The 23,240-nt window shown below is 44.5% G+C and overlaps 1 protein-coding gene across 3 annotated transcripts in view; it reads left to right on the top strand.

Annotated features, from left to right (window-relative positions):
- The window catches only part of LOC119374780 (medium-chain acyl-CoA ligase ACSF2, mitochondrial), an 86,729-nt gene that overhangs the window by 15,422 nt on the left and 48,067 nt on the right, over positions 1-23,240 (top strand). For all 3 annotated transcript variants that reach the window (XM_049411285.1, XM_037644963.2, XM_049411284.1), the window contains exons 3-10: positions 2,733-2,861; positions 6,303-6,356; positions 9,291-9,409; positions 11,286-11,333; positions 12,849-12,954; positions 16,985-17,077; positions 17,468-17,616; positions 21,365-21,456. In XM_049411285.1, coding sequence (XP_049267242.1) covers positions 2,733-2,861; positions 6,303-6,356; positions 9,291-9,409; positions 11,286-11,333; positions 12,849-12,954; positions 16,985-17,077; positions 17,468-17,616; positions 21,365-21,456 — 790 coding nt within the window. The remainder of the gene's footprint in view (positions 1-2,732; positions 2,862-6,302; positions 6,357-9,290; positions 9,410-11,285; positions 11,334-12,848; positions 12,955-16,984; positions 17,078-17,467; positions 17,617-21,364; positions 21,457-23,240) is intronic.

The following is a 23,240-nucleotide window of genomic DNA, read 5'->3' as shown; positions in this document are numbered from 1 at the left end:
TGCCTCTGATCAACAAGTATTGAGGTGGCGTGTGAACGCTCGTGCGTTGATAAGTGTGAATGAACTTGAGCATAAACATAAGCCGATATAAGTCCGATAGTAATGCTGAAGATGAGTAGAAAGAAAAATAGGTCGGCAATAGAAGGTGGAGCTAACTCAGACTAACTCAAGAAATATATCTTGTGCTTAGCGCTCACTCGGACTCAGGCTCACGAATATTTTCCTCAACCGGACTCACTCGAACTCAGACGCACTAAACTTTGCCTCAGCCGGACTCACTCGGACTCAAACTCACCCGAACTCGCTCAGTCTCAGACTCACGTCCCGCTTTGAGTCTGAGTGAGCCTGAGTGAGTCGACTCATGAGTGAGTTTGCCGACATATGGTCTTGAATACAGGTAAAATCCAACCAGCGAGGCGTGTTTCTTTCACAATGTTCGTCTCCCTCTGGTTGCCAAGAAAAGATAAGCTGGCGACGAAGTCCACCGTGTTGGAGTGAGAGAAATGGCAGTTACACAACCGGCCACTCATGCCAGCAACAACGGTGGCTTTATTTATATTTACACAGTGTCATTGCGCAAGCTCTTTGGGCGAAGCTTTGTGCTTTGTGAGCAAGAGGGCATGCGATAAAACGGCTGTAATAAAATAGATAAGAAACTCATACTTGCTTTTTTTTTCTTTCCTTCTGATAAAGAAGTGACTGCACAGCCTCCCAAAAGAGATCTATTCGTGCTAGCACGGCCATTTATGAAATCGTGAGCGACGGAAACGGATCTACTTATGTGCAAAAATTCAAACTATATTTTCGAGCTTCAAATTCGTTGATAAAAGGTGCTGGTTATCGTGAAGTAACAATACAATAATACATATCTGCCCCCAAGAAAAATTTTCAACCTTCTAATGCAAAAATGCAACTGTGTCATTTATTCATTTATTCATTCAGTCAGTCGTTTATTTGTGTAGGACGGTAGATAAAGCACAGGTAAATTAAAAATACCTATTCGGGGATATTGAAAGTCAAAACTGCTAGGTAGGAGGAACCACTAAACGAAAATGCATGAATATTAGCATAGTTGAGGCAAAGGCTAATGACAAACATATCATAGGGAGCGCTTGTCATCAGCAATAACCTGGCGAAACAAAGAAAAAAGTCGGTTTCGCCGCAAGGACCACGCAATGAACGCGATAGCGATATGTTGGAATGTCATATGAAGAAAGGTTATAGCAGGTCGCTTTTTTCGCAAACGTGGCCGCTGCAGCGACAGAAGTGACCTTCGGGTGCTCTAAGGCTTCAACGCAAACTGCAGTGAAAGCACATCACGTACAGAGCTCCCCTCCTCAAGAGATAAGCGCGAGAGCACGAGCGAACACGCCCTGTAGGTCAAAGTACAAGGCCGGTGGCGCGCATATCCCAACTTCGGCGAAAGACGAGCAGGGCGACCACGTTTAAAGCGCGCCCTCTGGCCCTTTGCGCCATATCGAGGGTGACAGTGGGCAAGGCTCTCCCACGCTGAAGCACCTGAAAGACCTGCGTACCACCAGCGGTATATGGTGTATATGAATAGCTCGCCGTTAGTATGCCGGAGAATACATACTGTGTGGCGGAGTTGATTAACGCGCCGCGGAGCGAGGGGTTGCAGGTTTGATTCCATGGTTCCATATATATATATATATATATATATATATATATATATATATATATATATATATATATATATATATATATATATATATATATATATATATATATATATATATATATATATATATTTATTTATATAATACCGTTTTTCACCAAACTTACGGCACGTATACTTTTTCAATTGCGCACTCTAAAGAAACGCTGTAAAAATGTTCAACATGGCAGCTATCTCAGCATAGATGAAATCGTCTGACGTTGCTGCACAAACGTTACTACTTTACTACTGAACATTTGGCGTTACAGTTGCTATTTTAAATGTTAATTAAGCAACTTTTCTTATTTGCCGAGCTCATCGAATCGGCAGTTGTCTTATCATGGGTGAATTATTGCGCCGTATCAGGAAAATGGCTACTACTATTCGCGTTCGCGATGAGAACTTTTCGCTAGAGTTACTATTTAAAAAAGTTAATGCAGCAATATTTGATAATTACAAATGTCGTGACGTGCTGCGTACGGCTTTAGAACAATTACTGGGCAACATCGCCACGGCCTATCACCATGGTTTGTTTTTAGTAGTACTTTGCGCCCGGGTAGCTGAAATACTTATATATATCTATTATTATCTATATATATATTCTATATATATATATATATATATATATAATATCTATTAATATCTAGTAGTAATTATCTATTCATTATATATGATTAACGTATTAGACGGAACGATCCACCCAAATGATCCTCATAATTGCCATCGCTGTAAAAGAACAATACTCAGTAACGGAAGATTGGTGACGAAATGTGGCACAAGCCATGCGGGCGAGTATCATGTAGCATATTTGAAGAGCAGAGGTATAAAAGGAACCGCAAATAATGCATTTCATCCTTCAATTGCACGTTGTTCTTACACATAAATATACAAGACTGTGCCTTATGTATTTTAAAAAGTGGTGCCATAAGCAGATAAGTTTACTATCCTTCTGCCACATGTATTTCTGGCTGCCAGCCTATAAAACTTCAAAAACAGCAGCCGCATACAGTTTCTCAGAGCAACGCCCAATGTTTGTTTTTGTCTCTCCAATAACAAGGTTGACCGAGTTGCACAGGGCCTGCTGTCTCTCGGCTTCAGCAAGGGGGATGCCCTGTTGATATGGGCTCCCAGCACCTTCGACTGGATTCTGATGGCCGCTGCGACGGCCAAAATCGGAGTAATTTCCGTAAGTAATATTGCTGCTTTTTTACGCGCGAGGCCTCTTTGTCGATGACAACGAGCTCTTCTAGACACTAACAGTACAGATAAAAGTACCACGGACATGTGTTCTTTTAGCAACTTAAGGAGGAATCTACCCCGCTTGTTGATGGACCAGTTCTCTCGCTTTTGGGGTCGCAGTACTTGAACTCGCGTAGGTCTCCCGTGTAGCGATCCCGCGACCTTAACCCTCAAGTACTTATCACGCTGCGATCGGTAAGACCTAGCTGTTTCTACTAGTAAATAAACTTCTGTCTTTTCTCAAGCTGTCAGAATGCGTATTTCTCACCTCTGTTAATGCAAACTCCCTGCAAGCTCAACCGTGCGACTGTGTGCGCCCATTCGAGTAGCAGTGAAGGTAATCAAGTTGAGCAGACTTTACATTTAGACTTGTTGGTACAACACCGTCGACGAAAATAGCGCTGGATAAACAGGGACACGAGAAGAGGACACACAGCACAGGCACTAACTTTTGACGAAATGTTTATTTTTGCATGTGCACAGCGACTTATACTGAACACCTTACAAAAAACAGAATCACGCATGCGCACAGATCATTCTCAAGCCGCTGTCGCCCTGGCATGTTTATCTTTATCTATTTTCGCACCTATCTTCGATAGGTGTAGGATTTTATCTCAATGTAAGTCATCTCTTAAACCGAGAAATCATCGCGGCAGCCGCCTGTCACGTGCGGGTCAGAATTGCGTTAGCTGCCAATCAATAGCTTTGAAGTGAAAAAGAGCTCACGTTTCTAAATAAAGATTAAAATTCTAGGGCGATGGCTACTTGAGAAGGATCTGTGCCGATGTGTGATTCTGTTTTTTTTTTAAGATGTTTCAGTATAAGTAGCTATGCACAGTGCAAAAATAAACTATTTTGTTGAAAGTTAGCGCCTGTGTTCTGTATCCTCTTCTCGTGTCGCTGTTCATATCCAACGCTATTTCCGTCGACGAAGATAATCAAGACAAAAATAATATCACCTGTATTTGTCAAAATTTCCCACACCACACAAAAAAGTTCCGTTCTTTTTTAGAATAGACGCTTTTTCCGACAGGAAACGCCAAAAAAGAAAAAAACTTCAAGGTGTCGCCGCCCTGAAATTTCTAAACATGTATTCTAAACACGTTTACCTAGCATTTTATTAAATCTAATAAATAAAAACGGACTGCGTTGCGTTCTAGAATTGAGAAGCTTTGAACATGAAAAGTGGGGAACTTTCACGGAGCCCAACGCAGCGAAAATGAGGAAATACACTCTTAAACACATGACGTCACGCGGACGTTCCGGAAAAGCAAATACACTCTTAAAGTCATAGCGTAGTTCAGCGCAAAAAACAGGCAACAGACGAGTGAGAGGACAAGGACACAGCGCATTCTTCCAACTAAAGTTTATTGGATTGGGACGCATGTATATATACACACAGGAAAAGCAAGAAAAGAAAAAAAACCAGGAAGTAAAAACCGAAAGTTGAAAGAAGAAAAGTGCCGATAGTCATACACGTGTGCCAACACCGCCCCCCTTCCCATGTCTCGCCAAAAACAAAAGCTCTTTGTCAGAAAGATGCAAGGAAGGCGTGCTTACGCCTTCCTTGCATGTGGCGAGACATGGGAAGGGGGGCGGGGTTGGCACACGTGTATGATTTATCGGCACTTTTCTTCTTTTCACCTTTCGGTTTTTACTTCCTGGTTTTTTTTTTCTTTTCTTGCTTTTCCTGTGTGTATATATACATGCGTCCCAATCCAATAAACTTTAGTTGGAAGAATGCGCTGTGTCCTTGTCCTCTCACTCGTCTGGTGCCTGTTTTTTGCGCTGAACTACGCTATGACTGACTCGTTCCAACTCGCCCTACAAGCAACGTTGCTATTACACTCTTAAACACATGACGTCACGCAGACGTTTCAGAAAGGAAATCTGAAAATAAAGTTAAACATTGACCCCAAATTCTCAGTAAACATGTTATCGCATATCAACCACAACAGTTTTCAAGAGACGCTTTGCTGGCTTAAATTATTTGCTCTTGCTGTTCGAGGTTTCTTTGATCTACAATAGCCTTGTGGGGCGCTATCACCTCCTGTAAAGTCGTTTTCGCCTCATAGAGAAAGCGCGTCTAGTGGTCGGCGTAATTAGCGTACTCATCGCCGTACGAGGGATGGTACTGATCAAGCGCTGGCACCGCCCTGGCGGCGAGAGGTTACGCGGGCGCATGGGGCATAGCAGTCACGGTCTTTTTTTTTTTTTTTTTGAGTTTCCGAACTTCACACATAAACTATTCGAAATTCTGCGGCGAATTTCGGATAAACAAACGTTATTTCCTAAGGAAATGCCATGTAAAAACGGCAGGCTATAACTTCAGAAATATCTTAGTACCTACACCACATAGGAAAACAAAACATGGTGAACAAAACTTGCAGTGCAAATTCCTAACCGCCTACACGACTAACCCTAAACTACAGACCTCCTCAATTCTGGAATTTCTAAGCAAACAATTAAGGAAACGATAAAAGAATTATTACTTTCAGAAGACTAAAACCAAAGTTAAAGTACCAGGGATAATATTCCGCATCAGTGTTTGTTTTTCACTGCAAGTGGTTTGCGAGCTTTATAAGATTGTTTCTGGTTGCCTTTCATTGATTCTTTTTTTTTCGTTAACTATATGCTGCATTTTTTGTATATGTTTGTGCTTTTACTTATGACGTGCTTAGCAACTGCTTAGCAAACTGTACAACTTGATGATCTTGTTTGTTTTCGCTTGTTGCTTTTTTTTTTCATGAATTGTACATCTCAGCTGTCTAAAATAAGTGCACTGATTGAGTTCCATGAGTGCTTTTATGTTTTGTAAATGTCGTCTTTCCGCTGCTGCTGCTGTATGCGTGACACGGCCCAGTCAGGCAATGTTTGCCTTTAGCCTTGTCCCTTACGAAAATTTCAGTATTGTCCCAAAGAAAGAAAGAAAGAAAGAAAGAAAGAAAGAAAGAAAGAAGAAAGAAAGAAGAAAGAAAGAAAGAAAGAAAGAAAGAAAGAAAGAAAGAAAGAAAGAAAGAAAGAAAGAAAGAAAGAAAGAAAGAAAGAAAGAAAGAAAGAAAGAAAGAAAGAAAGAAAGAAAGAATATCCTACTGCGTCCGTTTGTTCCCGGAGCGGGTCTCCAGACCCCGCAGCCGCTCTCGCTTCATTTCACTTGCATACTTGAAGGTGTAGGCAAGCGTAACTTGAACATTTGAATGTTATTTGAAACAATCAATGAATCTCTTGATTCGGTATTTTCAAATAAAGTTGTTTTACGCGCGATACCGCGAAGAGCACAAATACTGACCTTTCCAGTAAAGAAAGTCTGCAGAAGGAAATGTTTTTGCAGAACATTACGACAGGATGTTGAATTGTGGCGCTACTGTTTCTCTTGTCCTTTTTTCAGGCTAGCTGCCATTTTGCATTGACGGCAGCCGAATTTGAAAGGTGCCTCCTCACGGTAAGTTGTCGGCGCTTCAGGCCATGGTGCTCTTTTTTTAGATGCATAGCAGCTCTTTGACTAGCCTGTGTAACGCTGTCCGTCCGTCCGCACAAACGCGAGGCAACGCGCTTCCTCGGCGCAGGTGTTGGAGCGGTGCCAAGTAGGTCACGCGGCAGCTGGGCGTTGACGTCACGCACTCCTCGCACGCTTCTCTCGCAGGTGCGCGCGTACGTCACTCTCTCCCTCACTCGCCGGAGCGCCGCAGCTGCCGGCTCCAACGCCCGCTCGCCTCCCGTGTCTGCGTTTCAACCAAACGTTTACACCAGTAAACAATACACCGAGTTTCGCTTCAAACGAATCTTCCAGCGCTCACCGCAGCACCCGCGTTAGCGCCGTTCAACCCGTGACGCCACCCGTGCGCAACGCTGCTGCTTCGCATCCCATCAACGTTCCCTTCGAGGAGATGGTCCAACTTTTTTTTTTTGCAGTTTGTGAACGTGCTGTCACTTGGTTCTCATGCGGTGACAGTAAAAGCCAACGAAAGCTGATGTGCGTCATTATGATAGAAATCCAGCACTAAGTGAACGAAACCCCTAAACGCAGTCTGCTTCGAAACACCGACCTGTCTACAAATGTATACTATGATTCATTATTTAATAATGGTTCTCTTGCAAATACTTTACCTGTACGGCGAACAACTTCATCGCCAACTTGATACTACTTTATATTTTTGGCAGTTATTCATAAGTTACGCTTCTCGCGTTGCGCTAAGCCGGGTTCCACGTCTGAAGTCAGATGAGCTGCACTCAAATCAATCGCTTCTGTGCGTCTTGGCTAGGTTAAATTTTAGCGTGGATTTCTGTAAATACATATTAAGAGAGGGCAAGCCATGCAGACACAAACACATGAGACGAGAACTAGACAACACAAATACCGACTATCAAATGAAAGGTTGCACTTTACTGTTATGTTCCTGTTTTGTTAGACATGTACCGATGTAGTGAAATAAACCAAATTTTAATCAGAATCTGCCTTATATGAACACTCCAGGCGCATTTCTGCTGTCGGCTTCGGCATCGCCGAGAAGTTCCAAAGTCCACGATCGATGTTATCGCCCTCGGACCTTATACGGAGCCTCACGCGGAACCCTCTCGTTGTGCTCTCATCGCGAAGTTTGCGTTGAGGCCATAAAGAGCGCAAAGTCGGCTTCGCTCGCTGCAGGGGCAGCGTTTTATTACGCCAACGTTTCACTAACTTGGTATTACGCCAGGTCGGATGCTAAAGGAGACAGCTAGCTGTTAGACTTACTTCATAGCACATTCCGATCTGCTGCTGTCGCATTGCTTCGTCCTCGCGGTTAAATTGACTTTCTGGACGCATCCATGTAAAATCATGCGCTGAACACTCCAGGCGGTGATAGATGGTTTACCAAGTGCACTTGTTATTCTGAGAAGTCATATTATTGGAAGCATCAGTGCTACCAGAATGAAAGGTTCACTGAAGTGTAACGATAAATCAGCTTTCACAGATAAGTTATTCTCTCAGCACTCTTTTTTCATGAATTTCACCATCACACGTTAACTATTATAAGAAGAAATGAAGGTCACAGTCTCATGTTCTGAATTTTGCACCGATACTTCGGCAAGTTAACGTTAATCTGGCGTCTGACATCACGAATTTCAGTTTTACTGCGCATTTCGGCCCACATTTGTTCAAAAATGTTTTCTAAAAACTGCTGTTTTAAATCTGTGTCATTTCCAACGCAATGTAAATCATATTTAACCGGAAGCAATGTGTAGGCCCTGGCAGACGCTGTCAAAATCTGTGACGCCACGGCGAACTGGTGCAGGAAATTTAAGGCGTGCGTTTTCTCGCTTATTAGGCGTCTTCTCGTGATATGAGGAGTCCTCTCGGTGTTGTGAAATTGTAATTTTTGAATACAACACAAAAACTGTTTTTGTCTTTATTGTGTTTTCAGCCAATATAGGGGCCCGAAAAGGCCGGCGAGGTGGCAGGTGCGGTGTGCTACAGTACATTGGTTTATCTCTTATAATGTAGTAACGTATATTTTCTTAATCTGTTCTCCCTCCTTCATTGCGAATGCACACAGGGCGCATTAGTGGTAGATGTGTTCAGAAACTTGGCAATTCACTTTAGAAATCGAAATTGAAATTGTTTGTTTGTCAGCCGGTACGTACATACATTGACGAATCAGGCGACCAGAAAAAGATGTTGCCGCTCTTGAACGCGGTTAAATCGTCTTCGCGGAGCGATAGCTCGGTTTTGCTTGATTTGGGAAAGGTCGAGACCATTGGTTCCCAGATATTTAACTTTACTGCATCGCGGATAGGGAGCCACCGTGTTGCACTATACAAGGCAACGTACACAGCGCTCTCGGCGCGAATGGGCTGCGAGCTTGCATGCTGCCAGATCCTCTGGTCGTGGCGGCACGAAAGACTGATCTTGAGCCGCTGTTCGCTTTCGCGAACGTGCCGCGCTAGCGTCTCGCCGGCGTTGAACTTGGCCGAGCTTGGAAGCCAGATTTGTGGAACCAGGCGTTTTCTCGGTTTGTAGCTGGAGGACTAAAGCTATCGCTCGTAAAAAAAGCTTTCCTTGAACAGCTTGACAAGCTTGATGACGGGATCTCCCTCGGAAAATAGAGATACCTGTTTCGCCCTACATCTATTGCTTTCTGGAGCGTAACTCCAAGTTCGGCACCTTTCTTATACAATGAATGCTTTCTACGTATTTTTTGTTTCGTTGAGAATTTCATGTCTTCTGGCCAAAACTTAGATGCTTGACTCAGCAATTTGTTTCGTCGCACGTGCATTAGAGTACGTGTTCATTTAGCTTATTTTTTTTTGTTGCGTGAGCCCCTTCATATGTCAAGGAAAACGTGATTTTCACTGAGCATTATCTCCGTTATTTCTTTTTCATCCGTCTTTGAAACAGGTGGGCTTCAAGGGCGTCTTCATCGCAGAACCATTCAAGGTGTTCAACTACTACGACATGCTCTCCGCGCTAATACCCGAACTCAGGCACTGCAAGCCTGGACAGCTGAGCTGTTCAAAGTAAGCCAATCTTCATACGTGCACGAACTGCATTCGCTGGATCCGAGATTGAGGCTTCGACTTATATTATAACTTTGCTGAAGAGACGCCATCCTCCTTGTGTGTATAAGCTGTTGTTGGGTGTCACGTTTACCACGGCCTATGCGTTCAGCTTGACACCGATGCCAGTTGTGGTTGCGGCGACAAGGACCGAGTTCTGCGCCTTCTCTACCAATATTCGCAGTGCACTATGCAAAGACACTAACTTTGTATGCCATGCAGAGGCTACCCATACAAGAAGTCGTATGGCTAGCCTCTGTCGGGAGGGACCATTCTACTGCACCGACAGGATTAAGCATCGCATCAGGAACCAACCGTGTTGGCTTAGCAGGCTGATGTGTATCGCTTCTACGGGCTCGAGGTCTCCCGGGTTCGACTCCCGGCCATGGTGACCGTATTTCGATGGGGGCGAAGTTGAATAACACCCGTTTCCTTGGATTTAGGTGCACGTTAAAGAACCCCAGGTGGTCAAAATTATTCTGAGCCCCCCCCCCCCCCACTCCCCACTATGGCATGTCTCATAATCATATCGTGGTTCTGGCAGGTAAAAACTCGGAAAATTTTATTCTGTGATGCATCATTAGTCTGTACAAGCGCTTCTGCTCTTGTTGCGATGGACCGACCTGTGATAACGCATCTGATTTGGACGCCTTTCCTGCTGTGCTTTCTTTCTTTCTATCTCTCGCTATCTCTCGGTGCTCTTTACAACCCCTGTTTCACATCTTTGTGAAGGGTAGTGATTCGGAAACCCGCGCCTCGTTAAACTCATTCTATTTTCTATCCCTCTGTTACTCTGAGAAAAGAAGCTTCAAGTTCAAAACTTCATTCCAGTCCTAGATGTTAACCCGGGTTCCACACCATATGAGAGTGGTCTCTCTGCCATCTGAGCTAACAAGGGGGCTCGCAGATTGCAGCGCAAGGGCAAATCACTCGACCACTCGAAGCGTAGGCAGACTGAACATTGCAGATAAGTTCGTTGGAAGCTCGCAGTGAGGAGAAGGTTCGCGAAAGAGAAAAGTTGCCATCGACCCGTATTCCATTTCATGAACCGTTACCTAGTTTGTAGACTTCTGCAGAACTCTTTTTTTTTTTCTAACTGCAGTGCGAGTCAAACTTTTGAACACGAAAATACCCGGGAGAAAATACCCCAGAGATCACGGTCGTTTAATGTGCAGCCAAGCTCCGAATGCGAATATTTTTGCGCACTGCTAACGCCAGAACGTGTATGAGAATCGAGACAAATGACAGCGTGCTCAGCAACGTTAATCATAACTACGTAGCCTCTGCTGTGTGTAATGGGTGAAATCCCATCCTTTACTATCATCACCCCTTCAATTAAACAAAAGTGAAGCCGCGTGTCCTCCCTTTCACATCTGTCTATAATATCGTTTGTTTAGTACAATGCTTTAAGAGGGTACTTTTTCTTTGCTTTGTTAGCTCATACAGAATGTTATGTATTCTTGCAGCGCACAGCTAATCAATGACGAAGTAGATACGGAACTTCATGCGTAAGGCGTTTTCATTCGTTCAATACTACACTATTCACACTATATGTAATGACTTTCATACCTGGCACACCAAGTTTACGTAAATCAGTGTACTTTCCTTAAGCTATTTACATTGAAATGTTCATTTTTCCCAATGTGTTATTTATCATTCGTTTTCTGCCTATGCGCAAGTTATTCTTTAGGCTGGCGCCACGATTACGTGGCCACCATGGCCAGTCGACTACACTACTCGGAGAGCTCGAGTGTTCAATAATACCTCAAAACGATACTCATAGATTTTGCTCACTTGAGTGTTTTTTTTTTTGTTTTTGTTTTTTTTTCTGTTCCAGATATCCATTCTTAAAAGCAGTCATTGCAGGCGGTGACCAAAAAGCGCAGTAAGTGCATACGGACGAACGACATGCGGTTGTCTCGGCGTCATTTCTACAAGAGCTCTTTTATGCTCTTTCTGAGATAAACGTGGTTATGCATGCCCTGTATCTTTACTACGTCGGTGTCCTAGTTCAGTTTTCTTCACCGCAGATATGTGACGCACACGAAGACATTTCACTTTGTCCTCTTATCGTTATATTGATTTTCGTACCTCGCGTCGAATGTCTACGATAAAAAAAATCACAGCATATCCACGGAGTGAATCATGATGAGTGGGCGAAGCTGCGGAGGTTCATCGGTAAACCGTGAATCTTCCGTGAATTCTGCCCAGTACATCATCACCGACGTGAGATCGGGCGCGTTTATACTAAAGGTTCGATGAGAGTTATGACGACTTGCAGCCCACTTTAATTTTACATGTACGCTGTGAATTTTCATTGTTTAGAAAACCATTAATTGCTCTCGAAAACATCTGGCGTGTTTCGTTAAGCAGCTGGCGTCTTTTCGTTTTGCTTTAGAAACATCTGGCGTTCTTTCGTTTTGCTTTTAGAAAACATCTGGCGTCTTTCGTTGGTTTATTTCATCAATCAACGGCGTTTTGAACAAAATTTTTATTGTTTAATCACGCACAGGAGAAATCTCACCAGGCACTACCTTGGAGGTAAACAATGGCTGCTAATGGGAATGAGAGACAGAAGAAGTCGGCTTTTAGCTAACACTTACACTTCTACTTCTACTAACGTTTCCTACTGGAACATGCCAATGGCTGCTAATGGGGAATGAGAGACAGAAGAATTCGGCTTTTAGTTAACGCGCACGCTGCGAATTTTTTATTGTTCAACAACGCACAGGAAAAATCTCCCACCGGCACCACCTTGGAGGTCAAAGCGTAAGACTGGTTACGCACTACGACTACTACGACTACTACGACTACGACTACGAGGGACGAACGGGTGCCGCCTTAAGGAGCTTCGCCCCTAAAACACGTTGTTGGTTATAAACAGTGTCGTCAATTATGTCTCCTGCCCCGCCACGGTGGTCTAGTGGTTATGGCGTTCAAATGCCGAGCCAAAAGTCGCGGGATCGAATACCAGCCGCGGCGGCTGCGTTTTCGATGCAGGCGAAAATGTTTGAGGCCCGTGTACTTAGATTTAGGTGCACGTGAAAGAACCCCAGGTGGTCGAAATTTCCTGAGCCCTCCACTACGGCGTCCCTCATAATCCTGTCGTGGTTTCAGGACACTAAACCCCACCAATTATGAAATATGTCTCCTGATGCAGGCAGCCTGAGCAGCAATTCCGATTATTACGAGGTACTCTGTCGTAGCAAGTTTTCTAGGCAAAAGGAAAGCTAGAAGTAGTCTATGTCATCAAGCTACACCATAATGGCGTGGCGACGAATATGCAGAAAATGGCCACGCGAGTTGTTCCCTTTAAAGTTATAATTTTTTCTTATGTTACCGAGCCAGCTTGTTACATTGTGTTAGCGTCGGGGACTTTGTTTTAATTTTTTCATTACAGAGGTTGCATTTGTTTGCGTGAGCTCACGCAGAGCGAAGGGAAAGAACTTCGCGAAGCTCAGGAAAAAGTCAGCATGGACGACCCTTTCACCATACTGTTCACCTCGGTGAGTCTTGAAGTTATCAGCATCTTACAACCAGAGTTTCTTGGTAAACACGGAAAGGAAAATATACGTGGCAATCGTTTCACCACCATGAGAATTCATGCGAATTATATTAATTGTAATTTGACGCACTGTCCTGTTGAACAAGTGTGCTAGTTTCCTCCGTGCTTTTTTGGAGGGATTTAGCACTGTTCAGCCGTGCCGTACTGTGTGTTGAGATTGGGTTACGCACTAGCCCTTCGATTATCATGTAAACGGTCAGACCTCACAAATATACTTACGTAACCTAATTCCTGATTTCTAGGTAAGTATTCTTGTGACACGTGGCATGAGTGCTCTGTTGTTTTTTTGTCCGTGAGACTCATAACAATGCATAGATATCAATATTCTAAGAAGCCTTCTACATAGCACAAAATTATGGTAAAAATTAGAGAGAAACTGAGAGTGGTGAATGTCAAGTAGATATCTTACATGAAGATATTATGTGAACACATGTTCCCGCTTCTTTCAATATTAGAATGACGCTGTTCGTAGCCAAATATCAGGTATTTAGACAAATATATGGGGTCCTCTCGCTAACTTTCGCCAACCTTAAAGAAGCCGCTAAAACTGGCGCAATATACGAAATCTCGAAAGGCAGTTCGAAGACTCGAAATCATCAGTAGCCGCAGCAGCATCAGACGCTGCCTTCTAGCTCGCGAGAAGTCAATGTGCTTGTATATTATGTGCGCACGCCTTCCAGTTGCGTGGACGTTGACCAGGTGTCAAACCGGGTGAGCTGCGTAACGTGCGGGCACACTAAAGCAATGAAATTTGTTTCATCCTTCCGAACACATAAATGCTGCCCATTCATTACAAGCAGCAATGCCACTATTCGTTATCCTCCCCACCATTAGCAGCATCAATAGCGGCCTTTTGTCGCCCGAGGAGTCAAATGTGGTCTTAAGAAGCTGAAAATGTCACGTAGCAGACACATAGCATTTCGTTGGGTATCCCGCGATGTGAATTTCGTAACGAGCGCGTGTCTTAAATCGGTCCGCCCCTTTCACAGGACTTAGCCGCAATTCGCCGTCGTCGTCAGAAGCGGCAGCATTATCAACAACGTTGCCTTGTGTTTGGGATGCGTACCTTCATGTGTCACACCACGTGCATTGCGTAACGGATGGGCGCTTTAAAGCCGACCAACCTATAAAGAGGACTGTGCCATCAATCATCATCAGCGACATGGCCACCGCTTTCTCTATCCTCCGGTTAACGTGGGTGCTTCAAAGCTACCCACCAATTACATATAATGCCGCAATTCCACGACAACAGCAGCAGCAGTGCAAACATAAATCCGCCTTGCACAGTGGCATCCTCGTCACAGTTCAACAGGGCGCGCACTTTCAAGCCTCCATAGCAGTAAGCAGACAACCACGGTCCTTGTTTGCCCGACCTTGCCACGGTCCTATGTGGACTTCCTGTTTGTAAACAAAAACTGACCGTGGTGTCAAAGTGCGCAACCTTCAGAACGTATCTCCTTTCCGATCATAAAGCACACGTGACAGCATCTCGATAGATGTGAAAACATGAAACGGCTTTATTCTGTTCTTGCATTTGGCGCAATAAAAGAAATTACAATGGACCCCTGAAGGCCATATATATATATATATATATATATATATATATATATATATATACAGCATGACGTAGAAAGTCTAAATTTGCGCTTACCAAGAAATGATCCTACAGCTCCTATAACTCTAGTCCCCTAGCTAACTGTATACCATTGTTAACGTTTCTGGAGTTCTTGAAAGTAAAAGAGGCATCTGTAACTGCGATGCATGAAAAATCACAAACCGTTGAATGTCTGCAATATCTTGATGAAGCTTGTATAGTTGCATCATTGCATGTACTGTACTTAGAGTAGTTCATGACCAACCACCCAAGAAATGGAGCGTGTTCACGGACTCCAAGGCAGCTCTACAGTACCTGATATTCTCCTTAAGCCGGGGACCTCACGAGTAACTAGTGCTGGAAAATAGAGAGCTGCTCCATCACCCCTTCATGCAAAGACATGACATCACCTTTCAGTGTCTTCAATGTCACCGCGGCATAATGGGCAACGAACATGCCGACGCAGCTGCTCGAACAGCACACGAAGACTGCGTACAAGAATCCATCCCGTTATCAAGAACGGATGCTGAAATGAAAATTCGAGAGATTGCCAGTGAAGACAAAATCCTTGTGGAACACAGCAAGTTTACAGCACACACGACTGCATAGACTGGACCCGTGTCGTCGACTTCGGCCTCCGTCCGGACTCTCTCGACTTGAGGCAACGGTGCTTTGTCGACTGTGGCTTGGTGTTGCTTTCACTAAATCTTTTGCCTTCCGAATCGGCATGGCAGAGAGTGCTGCTTGCAGCCAGTGTGACAGCGATGAAACGATAGGCCACATTCTTTGTCGCTGCACTCGCTACAGCTCGCACAGACTGTCGCTAGCTGCTGTGCTGGCCCGCCTTGACGACAGACCCCTGTCGGAACACTCAGTGCTGGAATACCGACCCGAACTGTCTGCACAGCGAAAATCATTTAAGGCCTTACTGAACTTCTTTCGTGCCAGTGGCCTATTTAATAGGCTTTAGTACTCCCGCTCTACACCTTCCTTCTCTTCTCTCCGCTTTCCTTTCCATCTTTCTTTCCCTTTCCCCATCCCCTTAGTGTAGGGTAGTAAACCGGATGCTACAATTCTGGTTAACCTCCCTGCCTTTCTCTCGTTTTATTATCTCTCTCTCTTGATGAAGCTATCCCTTCAGTCGCCTTTTCACTCGGGAAACAAGGAAAAAAATCACAGAGTGAGAGGTCCTAGAGTATGGAGAATGTGGGATGGCATTAACAAAATGTCTGGGCAGATAATCGTTAACAGATAAAACCGTGTGTGTTCTTGCATTGTCATGCAGTAGATACGAGTCCTGAGATTGCCACAAATCATGGCGGCGACGTCGGATTTCTCATCGCAAACGTTTCAAGACTTCGATGTAAAGAGTTTGGCTCACTGTTTGAACTGGAGGAACATACTCATGGTGAATCGATCTTTTCCTATAAAAAAATGCGATAAACGTTGCTTTTCTTCTCGAAGCCTGTCATCCGACTTTTTTTCGAGGCTGGTGATTCATAACTAAGAAATTCACCAAATTCACACTTTGACGCTTCGTGTGAGGATCACACTGGCAGCACCGACTTTCATGCCCGCAATGATCTTTTACACAAATCCCTTTACAATATCCTAAGTGTTTGGGCTTGCACGCTCTGCATTTCGCGGATATTGGCCTTGCATGTGTTGCACAGGGCCGGAAAATTATATCGGGGAAAACCGAAATAGAGAGCTGAATAGCATTGAGCGCACGGATGGGCCCCAAGATTTTGCGGCAGCGAACTTAAAAACATTCTCAACACAAATTAGCTGTTTCTTTAGATAAGAGACATGGTGGCTCCAGGTGAGATCACGGTCCACGATCACACCTGGAAACTTATGGCTGCTCTTATAGGCAACAAATTGGCCTTCAATGCAGACTGAGTAAAAGGACACCGGCTTGCTTGTAAATGCCACTTATGCGCATTTTTCTGTAGAGATAGTCAAGTCTTACTGGCGAAGGTATGTAGACGCCAAGGTTGCTGCCTTCTGTATTCTTGCGAGCACTTGTAGCCTTGTCACACCGGACGTCCAGATGCAAATATCATCGGCGCAGAGAGATACATCAACCGTCTGTGGTAGCGTTTCGGTAAACCCCACCAAAACCAAATTGAAAAAGAGCCGGGCTCAACGCACCACCTTGCTGGGACACCACGATTGGTAAAATACGTATTGGTAGGCCCATCTTCTGTTAGGACGAACATTGACCTCTGTGTGAGGTCGCTTCTAATCCAGATTAGCGCCTATCTGTCTCAACGTATGTGTCGTGTTTCTTTCTTTTATGTACCGCGCTATTACACGCTACGCCTAGAGCAATGCATCTTACTCATAAACCGACCGGTTGTGTTTATTTCTGCAGGGAACCACCGGGACTCCAAAAGCTGCCGTGATTAGTCATCACAATTTCGTCAACAACGTCCTTGCGTTCCACTACAAATCAAACATGACTGAGGTAACTGCTTGATAGTATGCTGCATCAGCTATACACCAAACGGAATATAATTTGATTTAGTTTGATCTCAGGGACTTACCCGTGTGCGCTTTTACCGGCGACACTTCCATTACTGACCTCCTTGGTAGACTCCAGCATAAAACCCTTTCGTGCTGGGATATAAATTATGAAGAGAGATGGCTTGTGTGTCGTGTGTGGTCACGCTTCTTACAATCATGGTTAGTGTTAATCAATGAGCTAAAACGTATATTCCGCGCATTGATATTCACTGTGCACCGCTGCCGCCCTTCCAATGCATGAATATTCAAAACAGCATTTAGGTCTTCAGTGCCCGCACTTCACAACCTTGAAGAATTGAAGGCTGGTTCTCTCGCTCTCTCTCACATTCAGGACATGGTGGCGTGCGTTCCTCTCCCATTCTTCCATGCATACGGACTGAGCTTGGTTCTCGGTCGGACGTTGATACCTGGTGTCAAGGTAGTAATACCCACGCCCAGCTATGACCTAACTGCTATGCTCAAGGCCATTCAAGAACACAGGTACGCCAGTCGCCAGCAATCATCTTAAAGAAGACGATAACCAATTTTTAAATTACGTGCTTTCTTTAGTGCAACGGAAAGCTTACCGGTTGGAGTGTCTAATCACGGAATGGTAACGCGAGAAACGCCATGAAACGTTTGTAATCTGAAATTTTCTATGTGCGGCAACTATTAAGTCGTACACACAACACATGCTGCAAACAGTGGGACGTGAGTGCGCTCGTGTTTGTGCGCTGAGGTTTCTTGCGCATGCGTGCACACCTAGCGCATGCGCTGCAGCTCGACATGTTCAACTAGTTACCGCGAAGGCAGCGCCGCTTCTCAGCATCAACACTTTTTTACCTCGTAAGCAGCATAGAATAGAGCGGGGAAGGATAATATCACACAAACTCTAATTCTGAGCAATTATTATGGCGCGAATAGAAGCATCAGACCGCGTACAGCAAACTATGACACTGTAGGTATTTATGAATTGCTAGAGCTACGTATTAATTCTTCTCGCATCCCTCTGACGAAGGCTGGTCCATCAGCTGCAAACGTAATATTCCTAACATCAATACTGATGTAAAATACGTTATATATGCAGACGACACAAGCCTATTCTTCTCCTCTAATGATACACAACACTGAGCAGATACCGCAAGCCACGCGCTGTTATCCATCGCCACGTCTTTATTTATCAGTTAACTCACTAAAGATAAACAGAGAAAATTAATGCATTATTATTTCTCCCTAAAAATAACAAGTATGCCACCTACTTCCATTATACGTAGGTGGCACCGTTATAGAGGCACTTTGGTATAGGATACCTTCAATTTTTGGCAGTAACGTTCTCCAGTACGATGTCATGCGATTCACGTGTTAATAATCTTTGAACACTTTATAGAATAATCGGAATCACCTCACGTAACGGGCATATCTTTCCTGCCAATGCTATGATTACATTGTTTTATGCATTTTTTATTCTCACCTCAGCTATTGTCTCCTTTTCTGTCTAACATTCTAAAACTACAGGCCCTACACAAGAAAAAGCTTGGCGCAATTTTTAACGGGTTGTACGATTCGTCCACTAAGCCTGTCTTCGGAGAATGTGGTATTGTTCCTGTAAACAAATTATTCCACTACAAATTTGCATGCTTTAGGAAACGAAATAGGAAGAATGATTCCTTTATTTCAAAGATTGTGTCCCTCACAGTTTGCCACTCATCATACGACACCAAAGTAAAGAGCAGTTTCGCATTACCAAAGTGTAGAACTAACCATGGCCGGGTTTTCTACGTTATGCTGTGTCAAAGTTCCTGACTACCTGATTTTACGACGAGCGAAACAGCATGTCTATGTCTGCCATCCGCAAGAGCATTATTCAGCAATATTTGCTACTGTGATATCAAGTGTTTTCATGGTATCATATATTTTACAAATCTGTGTTACTGTTTCACAGCCACTCGCATTACTGTTGCCGATTAAGATACATGTTTTGTCTCTCAATCTTGTTTTTTTGCTGTTTTTTGTAAGTGCGTAAAGATTAGGACACATTTTCTGTCCGGTGGTTGTTTTCTACCTTGTGTGTACTGCTGACTGTTAGGATGGGTAGGCCCGCCAAGTGGCGTAAAACTTGCTGCTTTTTTCCCCCATCCCTAGTTTGTTTGTATGTACAGACTGAAATAAATACTTCATTGATTGATTGGAACGCTGTAGAAGAATTATTGATTCATATGATAAGGAAGTTCCCCATATGACTTGCACATGAGGTAAAAAAAATGTACGGAAGCAACATCTGATGTCACGCCTTACGTGGATTGGATTCCTTATAACATGAAAAGAATAACTTGCGACGGTCGCTGAATCAATACTATCTTTTCTGCCCCTTGAAATCTTTAGAGTTTGATTGCACATGTGACTCGGGCCAGAATAAGGTTTTCAGCGTGCACATTGCACCATGATGACTCTTTCACCAAATATGCCACACGTCTGGTGGGTAAAATTCAATTAACCTTCGAAAAGTTTTCCATAGGCCAAACAGTCCGATGTATCAATGTCAGGCTACGCGAGCAGTGCGAACTATTGCTCTCTGCTGACGGCGCAAGCCTGCGTTTTCACTGCTGTGAATGTGGCGGTGGCAACGCACGTCTGTCGCGTACATCACCAAAACGTTTCGCGTGACCGCGTGTGGAGCGTACGCGTGGCCCAGGGAATGTAGGTATTCGCCACACGGCATTCACAGTCTATATCATCCCAGGACAGCGAAAAAGCCGTTGAAAACTTTATATGTCACCGTGCGTATATGTCACCATGCAGATTAAACAAGATAAAGAGATACCGTTTGCTACAGTTCATAATTGTAATGCAGCACAAAAAAGGGTACATATGTATTCCTACGACTCAACAAGCTATAGTCTCAACGTTGCTCGTCCCAGCAAGAATACGTCCACACTTCGTATCGATATAACTGACGTCCCTCTAAAGTAAGCGCCGGTGTTACGTCAGGCAATGAGCTGCCCTTTAGACGTCAGCATAGTCAACGTGCCTGATAAGCCCAAGATATGCGTATCACTAAAGTCACACAAGGTGGTAGATACACCACGTAAGAGAAGGCTCAAAGTGCGACATAAGCAGCCGCCCGCTGACTGCTTCACACGAAATCGGCTTCCAGAATGCATGGGACCTGTCGGAATTTTTCATGGCATGAAATCATGTTCGCCATACAGTCACACCCAGGGTGTCGGAACGAAAGGTTTTTCGTTTCGGTTTTATTTCGTTCCACCGAAAAAAGTTCCGTTCCGTTTCTGTTCCGGAAGGAAAAAAAAGAAAGTTCCGCAACGGTTCATAACTGTTTTTATTTGTGTACGAAAAAATTGAAATTAAGGAAACGATAAAAAAATAGTGGATAAAAACATTAATTTTTCTCATAATTGAACTACGAATTCTCTGACCAGGCCGAATGCTTGGCGTCAAGGGAGTGAGCATGATCTCGCACGTTGTCGAGTGTCGTCTCTGACATGCGGGACCACTGTACTGACGAAACAGCCTTCAGCGCTGACAATGCCCGCTCCGCACTCGCACACTGAGGTCCACTCGCGTTAATATAAAGAGCTCCGGTTGCCACTCCTTTCATTTTTCGTAAAATCTCAACTCATTCTTACTTTTGGAATCCCTGCTTGAGATACGTGCTAATACTGTCCCCTGAGACGTGCATTAATGCTCACGTCGCATGACCTCGGATGTTCCGGATTGCCAACTTTTTCCTTCCATTTCACTTCATTTATGGATACCCTCAAGGCCAATGACATTACAGAGAGAATTGAGTAAAACAAACCTGAACCGAAAACCGATAAAAATATCTCGGTTTCACTCCGAAATGAAATAATGCATAACTTTTCGGTTACGTTTGCGTACCAGTCTGAAATATCGTGCTTATTTTCGGTTCTCGTTCCGTTCCGACACCCTGGTCACACCCTCCTACGCCACTTTTGGTATACTATACATAGTTAAGGAAGCGACCACGTGAGCACCCAGACGTACGCGGCTGGTAGAGAGAGAGGCAGATAGACAGAACCGATCCATGCACCTTTGGTTCGCAAAGAAATGCTTCTCATTTAGAAGGTTAAACGGGGCATACCTTCTGGTGTTTGAACGTTGCATCAGGTAAAGTTGAATACCTGCCAGTATTCTTCATTTACTTGCCGTAGAGTGTGTGACCACAAAACGCTAACCTGTCGCACATAACGGCGAACATTTTTTTCTGCAGGTGCACAGACATCAGTGGATCCCCCACAATGTACGTGGACATGATCAGAAGTCCGCTGTTCAAGAACTACGACCTTTCTTCGCTAAAAAGGGGTAAGCCATCTTTTTTTTTTGTCTTTTTTCACTCGATATGAAGATAAACTGCTGTTGTCAATTTTAGCACGTCATTACACCAAAACGGTTCACGATTCAATATTTTCACTTAACATACGTCATTGTCAAACTACAGCCAGAGAAACTTCAAAGTTTAAAGAAATTTATTTTCGCAAACCGGAACTGAGGGCTGTTTTCAGGACAGAGAAGTCCGTCCCGGGAGCAATGTACTCATGAAAGCTTTGGCATTGTTACACGGAGCTCACCTCTGACGCTGTGACAGCGTGGACTATCCTATTCGTAAGACAAGCTTACGGCTAAATTACTGCTGCTTTTTAGCCATTACCTTTCCGCAGCTTTCGCAGTCGCCCCTTTCACATTATTTTTTTAAAGCGAAAGCCTGATATGCCTCACCAAACTTAAAAGTTGACCGTCGGCGTCGTCAACACGAGTGATGCGAACATCACCACTTCACGACGCCATCATGAATTCACAGATCGCCCAAATTCATGACGTCATCATGACGTCGCACAACGTGGCGTCCCATGATTACGTCATCACATAACATCGTCGCTTGGTCAAAGGTGGACCAATCACGGAGGCAGTAACGAACCAGGTGAGGTGCAGAAAGCTTGCAATGCCTCCGATCCTGGAGGCAGTGCAAAACCCCGATAGGTGCTGAAAGGTTTCGGAGTTGACGATCGAGGATCGATACATAGACTGAGTAGAAAAAGTGATGGCTTTCGCTTTCGATTCATCGTAGGCGATTGCATAAAGGGCCCTGTGAGTTCTTTTATTGCGCAAGGGTAGGCTTACGCATGGTTTTTGACGATAATGCCGACCGAGGAGCCCTGATGTTACATTCAAAGAAGAGTTTAAATCCCACTTTTACCCCCATTGGCCAATGACAGGTCGTTGTGAGGAGGATGAGATCGCTTCATTTTCATTTTCACATCCATAGCGGAATTGACCAACGGGGAGAGGGGGGGGACGCTGCGTTGAAACTTGGCCCTCTCTAATGAAGAACCCTGCGCACGCATGTGTATGTGAACAGGTGCTTTAACGCGAGAGCGTTAAAGAGCTGTTCTTTTCGTGCGTCTAACGCACGAAAAGAACGCATACAGGACGAGCGCGAATGACCATGCGTCACAGCTCGACACGTGAAGCTCGCTGATCAAACATAAAGCAGGACGCACGAAACGAACGAACAGGTACACACAGGATGAGCGCGAAATTAATGTCGCAGTTGTTACTTATTTCTGTTTGAACAGCGCGCTTCTTTCGCAAACGCGTCCGCTGCAGCGAGCGAAGTGACCGTCGTACGCTCTGTGACTTCAGCGCGGACATCGCGTGGAAAGTACAAGACATACAACACCCCGCTCCACCTCCCCCCCCGCCCCTCTTTTTTCCTCGAGATAAGCGCACGAAGGCGACCACGCCCTGTAGGGCGAAGAGCATCCGCGTTCGTAGGAGCGGGACGATGACCTTTAAAGCGCGCCCCGCGCGCACTTCGCGCCATCTCGGTGGTGACCAAGAAAGCATGCTGAAGTAAATGGTGTATATAAATAGCTCATCGCTAGCAGGCTGAAAGACTTATTTCTCGTGGCCTAGCCGTCTAACGCCGCGCGCTGCGGAGCGAGAGGTCGCCCGTTTGATTCCTCGCTTCGGAAAACATTTTTGTGAATTATATTTGTGGCTTTTATATATATATATATATATATATATATACATTACGGGCCCTGACGGCGTCGACATACGCCGACGGTAAAAACCAGCCGAGAGTG

Source organism: Rhipicephalus sanguineus, chromosome 11, assembly GCF_013339695.2.
Source record: "Rhipicephalus sanguineus isolate Rsan-2018 chromosome 11, BIME_Rsan_1.4, whole genome shotgun sequence".
Classification (NCBI taxonomy): domain Eukaryota; kingdom Metazoa; phylum Arthropoda; class Arachnida; order Ixodida; family Ixodidae; genus Rhipicephalus; species Rhipicephalus sanguineus.
This window is presented reverse-complemented; position numbering and strand designations above follow the sequence as displayed.